The sequence below is a fragment of the Amblyomma mixtum genome, chromosome 3 (assembly GCF_055824585.1).
Source record: "Amblyomma mixtum isolate Tamu chromosome 3, ASM5582458v1, whole genome shotgun sequence".
Lineage (NCBI taxonomy): Eukaryota > Metazoa > Arthropoda > Arachnida > Ixodida > Ixodidae > Amblyomma > Amblyomma mixtum.
The window spans coordinates 365,388,887-365,407,693 of record NC_143014.1 but is presented as its reverse complement, the minus strand read 5'-3'; the positions used below and the strand labels follow the sequence as shown (position 1 = coordinate 365,407,693).

Genomic DNA, 18,807 nt, shown 5'->3' with positions numbered 1-18,807 from the left:
CATTGCAAGTTCATTGTAAAATAATGTAAAAAACAAGCTGCTAATGACTCTTACAGCATCCTTCAGTTCTTCCTTTAACCAATTCTGAAAGTTACAGATATCTTATAGATGCATGATGAAAGCCATCCAGAGCACTTATGTTGTTGCCCGTCATGCAGACAGCCATATTTCGAAATCAGAAGCAACACAACCATTTGTTGCTTGCACTCGAAAGGAGTCAATCAATGGAATAACTCTGAAAGGGCAACAGTGTTTGTTAGGTGCAACAAACAAGCTTGGGGATATAATCAGGTTCAATCAAACATGACGTGCAGAAAGCGAATTGTGAGCTGTAACAGGAATGTTACGAGGCAATTTCCAAAACCATTTCCAAAGCAATTTCCAAAGTCATTAGCATAAATTTACATACACATAAAAAGGCCATGTAAGCCTACACGAAAAGACAGTTTTGAATTCACAGTTGGTGTCAAAAGTTCAGAAATTAGTGCCCTCTTTCAATTTCAGTGACAAATCACAGATCGATTAATTAATTCCCAGTATGGCTCCAGAACAAATCCAATGAATCTCAAATGTGCGAAGTATATATACCACACATGTTGCCTGATTAGCACCAGCATTGCATGATGCATGACGAAGTATCACACTCTTCATTCTTCTTCAATCTGTTTTGAAATTTGCACTACCACAAAGACCATCTGGATGGCCTATGATTCCATCATATTGCTGAGAGCACATTCGGAGACCAAGAGCAACACAACAGTGTGCTGCACATGAGTGGATATAATGCACTGGGACAACTGTGCACAGTAAGGAACGCTTGTAAGGCGTCAGGTATTTGCTTGGGGAATGTAATCAAGTTCAGTCATGTTTCATGTGTAGAAAGGAAGATAAAAGTTGTAGCAGAACTATGAAATCCAACATCCAATACTGAACTTCCCCAGGTGATCTACACACACATAAAAAGCACGAAAGGATAAGCTCAGGGGTACTGTTAAGTTTGATGCCCTTTGAGGTTTGACTTGTGCGTCTGTATGCAACCATCAGATACCATCTTGAAGTTACCAGAATGCCCAAAACAACTTTGTTGAACTGTTCTACTCTAAACTGAAATACTTTTCCTTAAAACATTTTTTTTGCGACATGCTGTGTAGCTAATTATAAAATAAAGAAAAGAAGCTGATAAAATTTTCTCATCTCAAACGTACTGATAAGTACACAAATCTGAGTGCTTTCAAGAGAGGTGACGCACCCGGTATTCAGTGTCCAGAAGCATACATAATGCTGCAGAATCCTATAGCAAGAACATTTCTTTTAGTTGACAGATGGCTATGTCTGGTTACAAAGTCAATACCATGTAAGGCGCATATCCTAACCTGCAATTACATGAAGCAGCACGTGCTTCATAGGCTGTAACTCCGCCAATAACTGCTACATATTTCCCACCTCTAGCACGAGTGCGGAATCAATATACAGCATGGAAACAGCAGTTTTGTTGCTTTAGCTTCTTTACTATGCTGTTTAGGCAAGAGACGAGTTGAAATATTTGCATGGGCAGTTCTCGATTGAAGTAACGTAAAAAACATCCGCACTCCTTTCTGCTGAAGCGACTGGTGGACCACTTTTGCATGTCGCACCTCGTATGACTTGCTAAGGGTCCAGACTGACACACGCACTTCGTCAAACCTTCACACAAAACACTCTTCGCTTTTGCTATAAGCTCCGGCCACAGGCAGTAAGTGTCCCGTCACCGTTCACATCGCAAAAGAAGGCAGCGCTCGCAGGCGGTCAGTTTGAGCTGACAGCGATAGGCGTTGCAGGCACACCGCCGAATAAGTTTCCAAGGAAGCCACACTGTAGAAGGGCGCCGTCTTGTAATCGAAACACACCACAGAAACAATGGCCACTGTCGCTGCTTATGAGCCAGGCATTTTTGCAACGAAGTTAGCAGTGCAATAGGCCGAAAGGTTCGACTCATCAAACGACGGCACCGCACTGCTGACCTCATTATCGTTGTCGACCAGACATCCATAACACATATGCCCCGACGGATCGCTTAATTGGGAGCTGCTACCACTCTTGGATGAGAGCGCGCCCACCGGCAGCACACACCGGTAATCCTTCTTCTTTTGCGATTCCAGCACAGTAACAGCGGCGCGCAAGACCGCCCAGCAGCAGCACAAGAAAACAAGCGAAGCTCACGGCGGTGATCTCAGAAACCATGCAGCATGTCGGATAGGCTTTGGATTTGACGCGCTAGACCATGCCCACTCACGCACGCACGCACGCACGCACGCACGCACGCACGCACGAATGTACCGACACGCATATTAATGCGTCCATGCGTCACAAATTTCTCAAGTTTTTAATGCTAATATGTGCACAAGAACTTAATTATTTTTGTAACGAAAGTTTCATTTGGTTTTAGTCCTTTGCTATCGCACTGCCCAAAAGCATAGAGCCCGAAAGAGACGACCTGGAGGAATGCCTGGAGGCGATGCCTTTCTAAACGGGCCGAAGGAAGCCGGAACTGGCCGAAGCGCTAGCCAACGAACGCAGCGTCTGGGGAGGGACAGCATGGCGGTCAGCGTTACTACGTTTGTCGTGGTCCTTTGTGGTGTCGAGGGCATGAACCATCGCTGGAATGAGCATTTGTCACTCTTCCGATATGTGATGTGCCGACAGCAGTGAAATTCGCTGGTGCGATGTACGAAAACGTGGTAAGGTGCTGAGTAAACCTGTGTTTATAGCGGGCTCAGCGGGCTCGACGGATAGCGTCAGCGGGCTCGACGGATAGCGCGTCGTCCTTTGCGCGCCTTCACTGGAAACGCTATGCTGACGGTGGGGCTCATTTCCTCCATGGCGCAGCAGCTGGTGGGAGACCACTACCCGGGTGACATCTCGCATCTTGGGGGTAAGTTAATTTTCTTCGAACCTGTTCATTATTTCAAAGCCTTTGCGCACAACTGGCCACGTCAACACAGCTAGTACAGAGACGCGAAGACGCAGTGCCTATCGCGGCAGCACGCAGCGCTGAAAGGTTGTTTGCTGGCGGCACACGGGCATGAATGCGCGTGTAGTGTCAGTGGTCACACGGTCATGGTCAGTATGCCATGCAAATATGCACAGCTGATCCGATCGCGGGGTGCACGATATCGGCGCCGTACTGCCGCCGTACTGCCATTCATCTCTCGCCGAGAATGGAATATGTGCCCACCAATAGATCTTCGGCCCGGGCTTTACATTCTCGCCGCATGTTACGCTGTAATTGAAGTAACAGCGCTCGAGCAGTTTTAACTACGTAGACTGCGATTCAGCTGTATGCGTTAGGATTGAGCTTCCTCCTCTTTCACTTGTATTTCACTTGTACTTTTATAAATTGTGTATTTAAGGTACGAAGCTGCATATGATCCAGCTGCGTTCGTACTTATAGTCGAGCCTTGAATAGCAGAACGGTGAGATAAAAACAAATTGCTCTGAAGTTTTCCGCCTCTATTTTGGCATTCGCTTTTTCATACTTTGGCTCGGAGCTGAAATGGTACAAACAACTGCAAAATGCACACAGGTGCCCTAGCTCCATTTGCCCTAAATCCCGAAGTTGCAGTGAAATTTAAGGGTAATTGAGCCTTTAATAGGTACGAAGAATAAACTTGATTGTTTCATGATTATAACCAATGGCGCAAATAAATCTGACTTTGACTTAAATATGCTGAGGTACCTCTCCAATACCTTATTTGATGTTAAAGGAAAAAGTGTGGTTTTTCTGCAATTGGCACTATTAATTCATCATACCTGTGAGAATGTGAAATCAGTGCTAATCATGCCAGATTTCAAATTGAGGGACGCATGCAGAAATTGAAGCAAACCAGCCTTCTACTGAAAATATTGTTCTGCTGTGGTCTGTTCTTTTGAATGGTGGCATGTATTGTAGAAACGATGCTGGATATCGATATGCAAGTGATGTCTCGTCTGAGGCTAGCTTGTGAATGACTGCCGTGGTTATGAATTTCTTGTTGCCTGGCCCACTTCGAAATGTGGTTAAACAGTTGTGTTCCATTCTGCGACCGGCTCCTTTTTGTGCCTTGCACTTTGCCTTACATGCTTGATTCTAGTCCATTTTTTGCACTGTGCTGCTGTTAAATGTGTCTTTTTACATTGCAGCAATCTCCACATAGCTTTACCAGCAATGCCTCTTCCAAGCTCTCCAGTATGGCTGTGCCAGCCTTTCACTTGGTGCTAGGATGCCCAGCAAGCAAGCAGGCTTTTGAGGTAAGCACTGAAGACATCTTCCGACACAAGTAGCTTTTATTTTCCTAGTCCACTGCTACTTGTGTGACCCCTCGTTATGTTGATTTTCGCAAGTTAGGTTGCCTATTAAGGGCTCTCTTTTGTTTTTCACCTGCTGCTGTGGCCTACTGCATTGGTGTTCGGCTACTGAGCCCAAAGACGCGGGATTGAATTGTGGTGGCTTCGTTTCGACAAGGCGAAATGCATATTTGCTCGTGTGTTATGCAATGTCAGTGCATGTTAAAGAATCTTTGGTGGTCGAAATTTATGCACAGCCCTCCTCTATGAATGGAGCTATTGTTCAACTTTGAGGCATTAAAGGGACACTGATGGCAAGCTGAAGTTGACCTGTGATGATGAAGTTCCGAATCCTAACCACAAAGACGACACTTTTTCTGAAAGTGGAGCTTTATAAGCCAGAGAAAGCAAAACATACAATTTTCATCAGCACCGGCTGATTTCGGAAGTAAATTGCGATGCGCTGACTCCGGTTTTTTTTTGGCACAGATTCCAGAGGCTAGGCTGAACTGCCATTCACCTCAGAACGGTTATCATGGAGTCCTTTGTGTAGACTTCATGAGTTCAAATCGAGTGGCGGGAAAATTTTTAAATGTAATTTTTGCGCCAATCATTGTGTTGATGGCCTTTGCGCTGCTGTTAAAACCGGGATAGCAGTATGGTATCCCATAAAACTAGGTTCAGGACTTGCAGGAAGTGGTTTATCACATTCCGCTAGCTTGTGCAAGAAACTACTTCAGGGATACGTGCAGGTGTCTTTAATGTGTTCCTGAGTGAGCACTAACTTGTTAGGGGGAAGGCAGCTTCTAATCTGGCACTACAGTGCCAATGTCGTGAGTGTAAATCATAAGATGACCCATCAGTGTGTACGCCTGATTTCTGTGACACTTCAGTGGTGTATAGAAGTGGTAAACAAATCTGTAAGGTATTTGATGCATATCTCCAAGGCAACGGCTGTATGAGTAGCGAAGCCATTAGTCAATCTTCAACGGAAAGAATTTTCTCTTTTAGATGACGTGCTTGTATATCAGTGACAGTTATTTGTTGTCCTGCCTTTCGCTGGTGTGGGTCATGTGTGGCGCATCTTCATGCGAGCCTTCTTTTCCTTCACAAAAAATTCAATTGATAGTCCAACCTGTTTTCTTCTCTTTTCCTGTGTTGCATCTTTGGCTGGTTTTAAATCTGTAACTGAGCTCAGACCGTGATAATTACAGCCGGTAAACAGAGCTACTGAATGTGAGCTTGGCATACATGCGTACTGTATGTGTGAAAGTGCAGTTTACAATATTCAGAAATGCTTGATAGCCTTACAAGAATCTAAAATTTTGTTGGAATTCCTATTTGTTCTCTGTTCAAGTGTCGAGAGTTTTTCTGCTTCATCGTGTAATTAGAGCCACTTTGGTACTTAAGCTGAAATCTTTTCTTTAGCCTGCATGTTTCTCACTTTTGGGACAGAAACTTGGAGGCTAATGAAGAGAGTTCAGCTTAAAAGAGTATAGACACCTAATCTTGGTGGCATGTTTTCTTCTCTATAATGGTGCGGAAGACACTACTATGCATGAATCACCACCTGGTATTCGCGTGAGACCGCTAAATAATTTATAATCAACTTTTTCTGCCATCCTGTTTCGGTGAACAATTTGACTATGGCTATGACATCAAAGAGAGGTTATAGGTCATGTGAGGCGTGGGAAAACTGCACTTATAATCGCTGCTTCGTCATTTTAATTCGCTACAGCGCTGACGCCAGCATTCCTTAAGAGCCAGAAGTACCAATTGTATTGCAGTTTTTCATGCCTCACGTGACCAATAACCTCGCTTTGACGTCACAGCCATCATTCAGCTGTTGAAACCGAAACAAATACAGCAGGAGAAAGAAATTTGATTATAAATTATTTAGCGGTCATAGGAGGATGCCATGTGGTAATCCGTGTATAATACTTTATGCCTTATTACAAAGAAAAAAACACGTGCCAAACGATAAGGACAGCAAAGTGAGCTATGGAAAGAAAAATGATAAGTCTAACATTAAGAGACCAAAAGGGGGCGGAGTGGGTGAGGGAACAAACGCGGGTTAATAACATGCTACTTGAAATTAAGAGGAAGAAACGGGCCTGGGCGGGGCTTGTAATGGGAAGACAACATAACCGCTGGTCCTTAAGGGTAATGGAGTGGATTCCAAGAGAAGCCAAGCGTAGCAGGGGGCGGCAGAAAGTTAGATGGGCGGATGAGATTAAGAAGTTTGCGGGGATATGGTGGCCACACCTAGCAAAGGACAGGGTTAATGTGGAGACATGGGTGAGTCCTTTGCCCTGCAGTGGGCCTAGTCAGGCTGATGATGATGGTATGTGTCGCACCTGCTGCTTCGTGCTATCAGCTGGCCCATGCTTGGCCGACCAGACTAGCCAAATTTGTGATGTGGGTTTTCTATTGCACCTGCATTTGTGTACACAGAGGACTTGAATGGTAGCAGGCGATGCTGTGCATGTGTTCACGCCACAGCACACATGACCCACACTGAAAGCTTCTCTGCCTTTAGTAAGACAGCTGCATCAGTCTGGGGCATAACGTATCCCAGTGCTAGAGTATGAGTAAATTGCTCTGGAATTTTAATCTGGTATCAGGTAGCATAGCGCAAAAGAAGGCTAGCGCGGCTGCCTATATTCTCTTGGGCAGCTGTGTTGGATTTTCAGTGCCTGTTAGTGTAATCCGTGAAAGTTCACTGTAACCCATTCGTTTCGATGTAAATTAGGAAGTCCTTAGAGCCCTGTACTTTTTAATTATAATAACAAGGTAATGCAGTAATTCAATTGTACCTGTTCTCTTTCAACACAGTAAAGTGCTGCTGGGTCGAGATCACAGTTTTACTTTGTAGGTGTGCTCAGGCTGTGATCATCATCATCAGCAGCAGCAGCAGCAGCAGCAGCCTGACTACACCCACTGTAGGGCAAAGGCCTCTCCCATGTCTCTCCAATTAACCCTGTCCTTTGCCACTTGCGGCCACTGTATCCCCACAAACTTCTTAATCTCATCCACCCACCATTTTTTCCTGTGTGTGTGTCTTTTTCGCCATTCTGAAATTCAATCATACAAGTGGATTGATGCATGTAGTGTCAGGTGCGTAATGTGATACCACCAGCTCACCCCAAGCTGTGCTCAGATTTGCGTCATTGCTGCAGGAGCAGGAAGGCAGGCTTGAGGCTGAGTGGTGCAAAAACATGATTTTTCAAGAATGTCTCTGTGGAAATTGCAATTAATCATGTGAATTTGCTTTCATTTTAGGAGCTGCACACAAGCTGGGCGCCTTTCCATGCTGATCATGCTGGCCAGGTACGCTTATGGTTACATTCCTAGGTTGTTTTCATAATGGCAGTTGTGGATTTCTGTGTGGTTTTAAAACATAAATTGTATAAGTATTTGGCCTGCCACAAAAGTATAGTGGTGCATTCAAGGCCAGTGTTACAAAGGGATGTTTTGATTGCTGCAAGAACTTGAAGGCCCCTGTGTGGTCACTGTGGAAGGCCCCCTCCCTACTTAGGAATTGCTATTTGGGTTACTCAATCATTTGGCAGAGGAATAGTGTATAGAGATAAGGGATGGAAGAATGCTTCCAACTAAAGAAAAAAATCCAGCAAGCAGTCATAGAAGCAGAAGTACAAAAATGGCAAGGCTTTCTCTAATTTACATCGAATCTTTTTCACTTAGACTTCTTATTGCATACAACGGCTGATGCTTGGCTTACACACATATTTTCTTTAGGTATGCAGTAGGTCTCACATTCTTGTATGATATGGTCACGGTGCCAAAAAATGATGGTGGTGTTAGAAAACTCGGAATATAGAGGAATTTTATTGCTGACCTTATGGAGAACTATGGTAGCTGTGCAGTCGTTATAAATATCTTCCAATATTTTCACATAACACTCTTCTACACCCTGATTCCACAATGCCTGCATGGCAGCTGTGGTTCCACCGAGTCAATTGCTGTCTGGTAGTCAATGAAGGCTATATATTGGGGTTGGTTATATTCTGCCCATTTCTCTATCACCTGATTGATTGCATGAATGTGGTCTCTTGTTGAGTATCCTTTACGAAAGCCTGCCTGATCATTTGGATGATTGAATTCGAAGGTTGTCCTGACTCTATTAGTGATTACCTTAGTAAATACCTTGTAGGCAATCGATAGTAAGCTGATCGGTCTGTAAATCTTCAAGTCCTTGACATTTTCTTTCTTATGAATTAAAATAATGTTCGCATTCTTCCAAGCTCCTGATACGCTCGTGGTCACGAGGCAAGCGTGTACAGGGTGGCTAGTTTCTCTAGCACAATCTCTCCTCCGTCCTTCAACAAATCTGCTGTTACCTGATCCTCACCAGCTGCTTTGCCCCTTTGCATTGCTCCTGAGGCTTTCTTTACTTCCTCCCTCGTTACTGGCGGGATGTCCCATTGCTATGCTCTACTGCCTCTCTCCGTAACATTCTGATTACATTCACTACTGTGGAGATTTGTGCAGAACTCTTCGGCTACTTTAACTATCTTATCCATATTGCTTATGACATTGCCCTCTTTGTCTTTTAGCGCATACATCTGGTTTTTACCTGTGATTAGTTTTCTCTTCACTGATTTTAGGCTACCTCCATGCTTTAGAGCATGCTAGGTTTTCTCCATGTTAAACTTTCTTATGTTGGCTACCTTGCACTTATAAATAACTTCGATAGATCTCCTAGTTCTATTCTATCTCTGAAGTTAGACGTCCTCATGCTTTGGCGTTTCTTCATCAGATCTTTCGTCTCCTGAGATAGCTTGCAGGTATCCTCTCGAATGATCTGACCACCTACTTCTGCAGCACGCTCCAATGAATTTAAATATGTATTTAAAGATAACAGTTGAGGTGGGAGATTGAGCTTCGAGATTTGCACTTCAACTCGGGAGTTATGCCACTGCTACACAGAATACTTGATCGCCGTAGAGATATTTCATCATCTGGCACCAAGCTGCTGTGGCGCCACTGTCACAGTTGATAATTTTGCTGGGAAGCTGTTGTAGCGCTCACACAGTTTTGAAAAGGTGGTATTCATTGTTTTTGTGCTATTGGCAACAGTGATAATATGCTTGCTGCAGTGTTTTGTGGCTAGCCTTCTTTTTTTTAGTGAAATAAGTTGTACATTTCATGTTGAGTATTCTTTGAGCCATTAAATTGCTTTGATTTTATTCCTTCGTGTATAGTTGCGAGTGCTCCATGTCTGAGTGCAAATTTCTACCACTGAAAAGCCTTCAAAATCTTAATAGATGTCCACACTGTTCTAGGGACTCAGTGGCTATTGGAAATGCCCATTTAGCTGTATTCAAGTGCCACTGAGTTAATAGCCATTTGAAAGCCTTCAAAATGCCTGTGTGACACGGTTATTAGATTTTGTGCAGGTTTGATGCTGAGCAGTCTGCGTGCTTGAGTCGGGTTTTCCAGTGTCTGTATTTCAAACCTGAAACTTTTCGAAATCATCATTAGTTCATTAATGGAAGAAGTACTTGTGCCCTTTTCTGGAATTTCCAGAAAACAGATTAACTGAATTTTTTTGCATATACTCCTACCTTTTTGCAGGTGCTGCATAGTGAGAACCTGTATCAAGACGCCAACCTGCTGGACTTGGAGAAACTGAAGAAATTGTTTAGCCACTGTGTGGCACCCATCATGAGGGATGTGGCATTAATAAAGCCAGTTAAGGTGACCTTATCTATGTCCTTTTGCAAGCATGCTACACACATGAGAACCATCCCACGAAGCACCGTTTCTGCAAAGCTTGTTATCTCACAACATGCATGCTGAATGAGGCAGTGACAGACAGATGAGGAGGCCTTAATGCAGTACATTAGCGTACCGTGTTGAGCAGTGATGTAGGAGCCTTGCAGCCATGCAAGGTATTATCGGCATCATGATGGTAACTCCATTAGACACTGTCTAGTGCTCTGTGAGCCAGACTCGGCTCTTGAACATTCTGGGACTCACCCTTGGCTCTCGGACATTCTGGAAGCCTCACCCGGCTTGCGCATATTACGCGAGGATGTCTCCTGCTGTACGAGCCTTACGCGGCTTGCGCACTTACGTGAGAGATGTCTCGCGTTTGCGAGCTTGCTCAGCTTGCGCAAATTATGTGAAATATGTCTCGCGTTCTGCGACCTCGTTCAATCGTCGCATTTTGCGTGGCAATAAACACGCAAAGATAGGCACGCAGAATTCACGCTCAATATTTTCAATAGGGTCCCCTTGAGTGGATGATAATAACTCGGGACGCTGGATCCGCGGCTGCAAGTGGGACATCCAACAACCCAGTGCAACATCCAACCAACGTCTCCTCGGCCTGGGAATGGCGAACACCTATGGGGAGCTGCGCGAGGCTCATCTCAGCAATCAATACTTGTGGTTAAGCAAAATCCGTGCGGGCAGCCGCCTTCTGACCCGCCTCCACATCAATTACACAACCCAACAGGAGAAGTGGGTATCCCTGCCCGAGGTCTGGCGCTTAGTCCTGCAGGTTCACCCCCTCCCCAATGACATGGCAAAGAATGTTCATGATGGCCGCCGCTTCGCGCGAGCGGAAGCCATTTCCGAGTAGTATGGTGCTTGACCAGGGGTGTTTTACACGGGCGCGGCCGGTCCACACCATGGGGGTTGGTACACGGCGGCCGTCGGCCACGAAGACACCCCAGTTCACGGCCTCACCTTCTGTGCCCCCAAACTTACATTCGCGGAGGAAGTTTCTATCGCATTTAACGAGTAAGTTAAATGGCACAATAGCGGCACAAAACGCTGAATCGTATGACACCATCTGGAACATTCTGCGGCAAACGGTTGCTATGATACCATTTTTTCCGACGCGCCGTGCCGACAGCTACTACTATACCACAACGCCGACGGCTGGTGTAAAAGTTTTAAGCGACAGCTGTTTAGCTCGTTTGGTCGAAAAGCCGTCAGCATCGTAGTTAGTAGTAGTTCTCGGCGCCACGCGTTGGAGAAAATCGTATCTCATGCCAATCCTTGCCGCAGAATGTTCCAGATGGTGTCTTACGATTCAGCGTTTCGTGCAACATGAACTTACAAGTTGGAGTGTAGCTTGCGGCAGGAATTCTAACCGGCGACCTATAATCGGGGGCTGCGGATGTCCACCAAAATATGGGAGAGAGTTACTGCGTCATATCCTTTCCACAAATTCAATTTTCATTTTATTCATTACGGCACCTCTTTTTTCTTTCACTCCCACCTTCCTCCCTCTCCGTGCGGTTCGGGCGTCCAACGAGATGTGAGACAACTACAGCGTTTTTTCCTTTCCTCAAAATGCGTTCCGTTCAAAGCTGTTTCCAACGGGCAAGGCGTCGCGCCGACCATGCTCGGCGGCTGACGCTGAGCTCCACAACCTTGTAGCTTCTCTCCGGGCAAAAAACGAGATGCTACTTGCCAAAAATGAAGCATTAGAGGCTAAAAACACTCCCCCTTAGCCTAGTACCCCCAACGCGGAGGCTATGGGGAGCGAGGTGGTGGCGGCGCCGGCTCTGGAACCTTTCCTTGCCGAACTAGAAGACCATCTTAAAGGGCACCTGCCCAGGGTCAGGACATTTTTTAAAAACAAGGGCACTGCATAGATGAGGCATCGAAGATAACCTCTGCAAAATACTAGAGCCGTGCGCGCCCCGAAAAGCTGCAAAAATTCAAATCAAAGCCCACTCGTTCTTTTCTTCCACAAGCAAAAGTCCACGTCATCTACTCTGGCTCCTTTGATGTCATAGGGGTCACTTTCGCTGAAGACATTCTATTGGTACATCGTTCTGTCTGACGGGAGAAGGTTTGGCGTAGCCAGGGCGTCGTGTCGTCTGCGCAACGCTTTCCGCAGCGCCCTCTGTTTTGGCGCTTGCCTACAAACACGCATGAAGGAAAAAAAAAACTGGGGCGGGAGCGTCCGGTGACAGCCTTGAACCTAGTCATAAAAAGTAAAAAATAGTAAAACTGAAAGAGACGGTCCCCCCCTCAGCCCCCCAAAACAAGGTTTTAGTTACTAGTGCGTATGCCGCGTCGTGTGTAGTCGAGCCTTTCGCTCTCCCACTCCACCACTCCTCACACACACCGCTTATCCTTCGTGCATCTTGTCTACGCCTTGACTCCGTTGAACGACATGAGCTTAGGAGCGGAGAAAAGACACAAACACACAGAACACATAAACAAAACCGACTCCCGCCCCTACGGAAGTGAAACGATGGAGGGCCTTGAAAAACAATGAAAGGGTGGCTCGCTAACTGGGGATGACAAACAGATGTATGAAAGGATGCGCTCGCTAACAAGTGTAGGTGGTCGGGCCGATCGCGCCTCTCGATCGTTCAGTGTGCGGAGAAAATGCACCGACGCTGTTTCGTCGTTGGATGCGCACGCAGCTACTGGAGTCGAACCACGATCCGGCACAGATTGCCAGGAGATTATGAGTTGAATCGTGTCGGGCTCCAAACCATCGGCCTTCCTGACACAACGGTAAAGAATGTGGTTTTTTTGCGAAAGACACTTCGCTCCGGGCGACGACGTCCACGACCCAAGCAAATGGGGAGATGAAGGGCAAAGAGTAAAAAAACACGACGAAACACCGCGAGGAGACCCAAAGAGCAAAATAGAGAGGGCTTTGGGAGACCCGCCGCTCTCCTCCCCCCCTCCCCCTTGAATAGACCGGGTAGCAAAACCAAGAAACGAATTCTTTTCAAGGCGGGACCATGACGTACACATGTGACGGTCTCCACCAGACACCACGCCTCCCGCTAGCATCGGAGGAGGAAGGGCGATTTTTCCTTGTGGAGCCTACAAATCTCGAGGAGGGAACGGAAGGAGAGGAGCATGGCGAAGTTGTTGATTGCGATGGCTATAACTACGCTTTCGACCAGAGGGTAGTCAGCTGCCCTTTAATGCCAAATTTGACACCCTGTCGTGAACAGCGATGAAACGCCTCATCACTCGAGTCACGGAGGCTATCCCCTCTATGATCACTCAACACGTTCCGACTTACCCCCGCCTTTCTCGCAAACGTATCTGGTCGGCCCTCCAGATTGTCCCGTCGAGTCAATGACTTCGACGATGACGAAGGCAGCTGCCCCCTTTTAGGTGCTGAGCTTCATCCCTTGGTATCTGGCCCGGGGGCAGCCTTACTTCCATCTCTCACCTTTAAATCTGAGCATGATGGGACCCTCGATGTAGGCGCTCCCCCTTTCCTTTCCGAATCGGTTTCCCCCATTACAGTTACTCAATGGAACTATCGGGGGCTCTGGTCCCGTTCCAAGGGGGCCGACCTCCGGCTTTTCTTTTCAACCTTTGAGCATTTGCCAGCCGTGGTTGCCCTCCAAGAGCCAGGGAATGGCGCCACATTGACAAATTATGCGACGTTCCAGTAGGACCCCTCGTCTTGTCTGTGCGTCCATAGAAATTATACAGCCAACCAGCTCGACATAGACATGCAACTTGAATACTCCTATGTAAAGGTGGCCCTCCTCCCACTCCGCAAGCAGGACCCATCGTTACACATACCCAATGTATACTGCAATCAGGAATCGCCGAATGTATCAATCGCGCACCTCTTTAGCCACGCGCTGTGAATTTTGAGTCGGGACCCCCTCCTTATTGTGGGCGATTTCAACGCCCCCGCTCGGATGTGGGGTTGCTGCCTTCAAGGGAAGCGGGGGCGCAAGTTGGCGGAGCTTGCATCAACGCTGGGCCTCACTCTTCACACTGGCCCAGTCCACCCAACCCGTATAGGCAACTCCGTGAGTAGGAATACATGTCAGGACTTGACCTTCACCCTCAACTTTCAGTATGCAGACTGGGTCAACACCGAGGAAACCCTCGGCAGCAACCACTGCCTCCTGAACACTACGATTAGGACTCATCCTTTCGAGCGACCAGCAACACAAGCCCAACTCCCAGATTAGACCAAGTTCAGGAAAACCTATAAGGCCACATTCTCACAGCCGGTTTTTCCCTTGCTCTGTCGCCTCCGTCGCGCCCGCAGCTGACGGAGGGGGCTGTTTTTGGACCGGTTTCTGCCCGAAATCCGGCACCCGGTGCCCCGGGGCCCTGCTGTACGTTTCCGTCGAGCGGCGGCGACGGAGCCCTGCCCCACTGAGAACGAGCCAGTCACAGCGCGAGCTCGCCTCACGTGACCCACGGCTTGCTTGCTGCGACCAAGAGGTGGCGCTGCTGAGCGTCGCGGCTTCGACGGCGATGCGCGGGTGCGTGGGTGCGCGGGCGCGAGCACGAAGAAAATAAAAGCTCTTTTTTTCTCCGTGGTGAGATGCACACGTCTTGTGCCCCAAAAAGCGCCCGCTGCCAAGGAACAGAGCGGATCACGGTTGTATTTCATTGCGTAATGTACGAAGTGTTCCAGCTAAACGAGTCTCCGACTGAGTTTTGTGGGTGCACATTAGATAGAAAGACATTAGAAGAAAGGCGCAACTAATCGGCCAAGCAGACCACTTCGTATGAAGACCAATTTCGCAAATTACTGGGAAACATTCCTACATTGATAGCAATAAGGCCGATGCAATAAGGCCGCGCGGGAAATGTCAAGTCGTAACGCGGGGCAACTCTTTCGCGCCCTGTTTGACCCAACGCAAACACGCACGGAAACTCAAAAACATTTCCAAACGGCAATACACAGCTTTCAGGACAACACAACTCAGTTCGCGCACAAGCTCCCGGACCAGTACTTGTGCACCGCCCGGGACCTCCGCAGGCCGGCGTACTGTTATGCAGGCTTTGAGAACGTTTAACTGGATCAACCGTTCCAGCTCCATGACTTGAGGGCGGCCCTGGCAAAAATGAAACGTGGCACCGCTCCAGGTCGGGACAAAATTACAGTCAAATTGTTAGCCAACCTCCCTGACCAGGCTTACCTGTCTTTATTGAATTACATTAACTCAATCTGGCTTTGGGAAGTGCCACTCCCCATCGACTGGAAGACCACCCTGGTCACCTTCATCCCTTAAGCTGGCAAACCCATCAACACGGACAAATTCCGCCCCGTCTCTCTGACTTCCTGTGCGTGCAAACTCATGGAGACAATGGTACGCGATAGGTTGTCCGAGTTCACGGAATCTAAACATCTTTTCGCAGACACCATGTTCGGGTTTCGCCACACAGATCTGCACAGGACATCCTGCTACAACTCAATCGGACTATCCTTCACCCCGTCGAATGCCCTCACAATGACAAGGTTGTACTTGCCTTGGATTTGAAGGGAGCATTCGACAACGTTAACCACGAGATCATTATCACCCACCTCTCTCAAACTGCGGCAGAAACGCCTTCCAACACCATGGGCAATTTTTGACTGACAAACAGTCCTACATTCGAATCCAGGGTGAGGAACATGGCCCTTTTATATAGGAACCAGGGGTACACCACAGGGCGCGGTGCTCTCTCCTTTGTTATTCAGTCTGGCTATGATTCACCTACCGGCCCAGCTGGACGCTGTCGACAGAGTGCAGCTAGAGTTCCAGTCACTTTATGTAAAGCATGCGCTGTATGCCGATGACATCACCCTGTGGGCCACACAGGGTTTCCTCGGAAACATTGAGGCCAAACCTGCAGAAGGCGGCGGCCGCAGTGGACCGTAATGCTCGCCGCTGCGGCTGCCAATGCTCAACAGAAAAGTCTGAATTTGGGCACATACGCCCCTCACCAAAGTGCCGAACCAAAATTTCATTGTCTCTTGAGACAGGTCCAGTCCCTGAAAACATCGAAGTCTGGGTACTGGGGCTCTTTATACATCAAGACAGACGGTCAGAAACAACATTGGCCAAACTCCGTCAGGTGGAAGACCAGGTGGGCCGCTTGGTCCGTCTGGTTTCAAACAAGCGCGGGGGGTTAGATGCAAGGACGCCTTGCGGCTGGCGCATGCATTTGTAACCAGTCGAATTCTGTATTCGAGTGCATACCTCCACCTGCGGAAGCAAGACGAGGATTCACTCGAAGTCACCCTCCGCAAAATTATTAAGCGGGCTCTGGACCTCCCCGCGAACACCTCCAACAAGCGCCTCCTGGGGCGGTGCATGGTGAACACATTTCGGGAGCTGCGGGAAGCCCATTTGACCAACCAATACACACGTCTCTCGAAAGCATCGTCGGGTCGCCGCCTTCTTGCCCGACTACGCGTCCAATACACCACTCATGGAAGAGCGCGTACGTATTCCATCCCAGTGGAGATGCGCCCTCCACCTGTGTCCTCTTCCCGCGAATATGAACCGTGAGGACCATAATGGCTGGCGCCTGGCGCGGGCGGAAGCTCTGGCCCGCTACTGTGGACCGAAACGAGGCGTATTCTACATGGATGCCTCCGGCCCCCGCCATGGGAGCTAGTACACGGCTGCAGTCGTCCACCATTCCAAAACAGTGAACGGCCTTACACTCCCAGTCCGTGACACAACACACGCGGAGGAGGTCGCCATTGCGTTGGCTGCATCTGATTCCAATTCAAAAACAATTATTTCCGACTCGCGAGGGGTCTGTCGGAACGTCGAGCAGGTCTAGGTACCGTACCTAGCCTACCACATTCTCCAAAACAGCGTCTACACCGGGGACCCCACTCACCTGCGTATCGTTTGGGCTCCTCCTCATATGGGCCTAGAAGGAAATGAAGCAACTGATGCCGCCGCCCGTGCGCTCTCTCACCGGACATTCCCCTCCGACCCCGACGATCAGGAACTCGAATTCACTCCAGCTTACTCCTTCAAAGATATTGTTTTACTTTATCAATCTGCCCACGGTCTTTATCCCCGCCCGTGTAAAGGTCTCTCAAAGGTGGAGGAGCGGCTTCTGCTTCGCTGTATACTAGTACTTTGCTGTGCCCGGCAGCTCTCAAACACTTCGACCCTTCTTTCTCGGGCAGCTGTCCGCACTGTGCAGAGAAGACTTCGGACATCTACCACATGGTGTGGGCCTGGCGCTGCAACCCTGCTATCCCCCCTCACACCAACCCACCCCGGGAGGACTGGGAGGCGACCCTGCTCGGCTGCTCTGACCTGCACGCCCCACGGGCCTTGGTCGCGCGAGCCCGGGCGGTGGCCAACGCCACTGAGGTACCGAACTAGGGACCTCCACCTAGTAATTGCAAGGCCTGGCCCCTCTGGGTCAGCTGATGCATAACCTCTCTAAGTGCATCCGTGTATAAATGTTTTCCACCACCACCGTCATCGCGCCGACGGGGCGATGCCATTCCGTGGACTGCCTGGCATCGCTGCAGCACGCTGTTGTGCTCCACTCCTAAAGCCGAAGCTTAAGCGTCCTCCGATTTTCTCTCTCTCTCTGTGCAACATGTTCATTAAAAGGCACTAAGGTTGCAAACTGAGGGAAATGAAAATTGCTTTTGAGGAAAGGAACTACCTCGCGTGTCTCGGTGAACACCCGAACCGCACCGTAAGAAAGGGATAAAGGAGGTTGTGAAAGAAGAAAGTGGTGCCTTAGTGGAGGACTCCGGAATAGTTTCGACCACCTGGGTACCTTTAACGTGCAGTCAGTGCACGTTAAAGATACCCAGCTGCACTGAAAACATTAAGGTCCTCGACCTACATTGAAGTCCGAACAACGGCCTCTACCTACCCGCAAACACGTCTCACGACCGGTCCATAGAGAAAGAAATTCATAAAAAGCGGACATTCGGCGAAATCTTGCCTCACGAATTGCATCAGAGATTTGTTGGCAACCCGTCTTTTTAGTGGTGCCACCAGCGTTAGCGCGCGTGCGCATGAGCGCGGGCCGGCGGGCGGCGCGGGCGACGAAGCAGAAGAGGAGGAACGAAGCCAAGAGACGGTCGTCTGCGCGGCTGCGCCTTGTGAGCGTGCCGCGTCTGTCTTAGGGCGCAGACTCCGTGTTTTGGCCTCTGTCCTCGTCTTTGACGCGAAACTGGTGCGGTTTCTGACGACGGCAAGGCGAGAAATCTTTTCTTGCACAACTGCTGAGCATTTCAAGCAATTTCCGCATACCACGCCGGCCTGTGCCTTCAATCAAGCAGTTCGTGAAAAGGCGCGCACGCTTCGTGGCCTGCGGGCTGACAAAGGCATGGATAATAAATATTTAGTTTTTACCGAACTACGCTGTATTTCAAGCAGTTTTTCTGAGCAAGCAGGCCGGTGCAGTATGGCGGAGTTGTGGCAGGTACACCTACCTCATCCTGCTCGCGCCGTGGCGCGAGCCATGGCGCCGGTCGATGCGCATTTAGCGAAGGGCGCCCATGCTATGGTTTCGATGATACGGAGAAATGAGGGCTCCAGAATAATACGAACGAAGGCGATAGCGTGCAGCTCTGTCGAACAGGTCATGTAAGTGAAACAGGTTTCGTACGCTCTTGCTTTACGATCAGTCTTGTAGTGAACTCTTTCTACCATAGTACTATGCCCCCAAGCTAGAAGTCGCCAATTCTTCACGCTTCAACACTGTAATAAATAAATCATGGCACACTTCATCAGGGGCTTTAATTTGGTAAATCTT

At 48.4% G+C, this 18,807-nt stretch overlaps 1 protein-coding gene across 1 annotated transcript; it reads left to right on the top strand.

The window, feature by feature from the left end:
* The first annotated feature begins 1,666 nt into the window (after nucleotides 1-1,666).
* On the top strand, nucleotides 1,667-10,390 carry LOC149356654 (uncharacterized). Its single transcript, XM_089584276.1, has 4 exons — nucleotides 1,667-2,911; nucleotides 4,159-4,266; nucleotides 7,585-7,632; nucleotides 9,901-10,390. Exons 2-4 carry the CDS (start codon nucleotides 4,207-4,209, stop codon nucleotides 10,123-10,125), a joined length of 333 nt encoding a protein of 110 aa, XP_089440402.1. The 5' UTR covers nucleotides 1,667-2,911; nucleotides 4,159-4,206; the 3' UTR covers nucleotides 10,126-10,390.
* The last annotated feature ends 8,417 nt before the right edge of the window (nucleotides 10,391-18,807 follow it).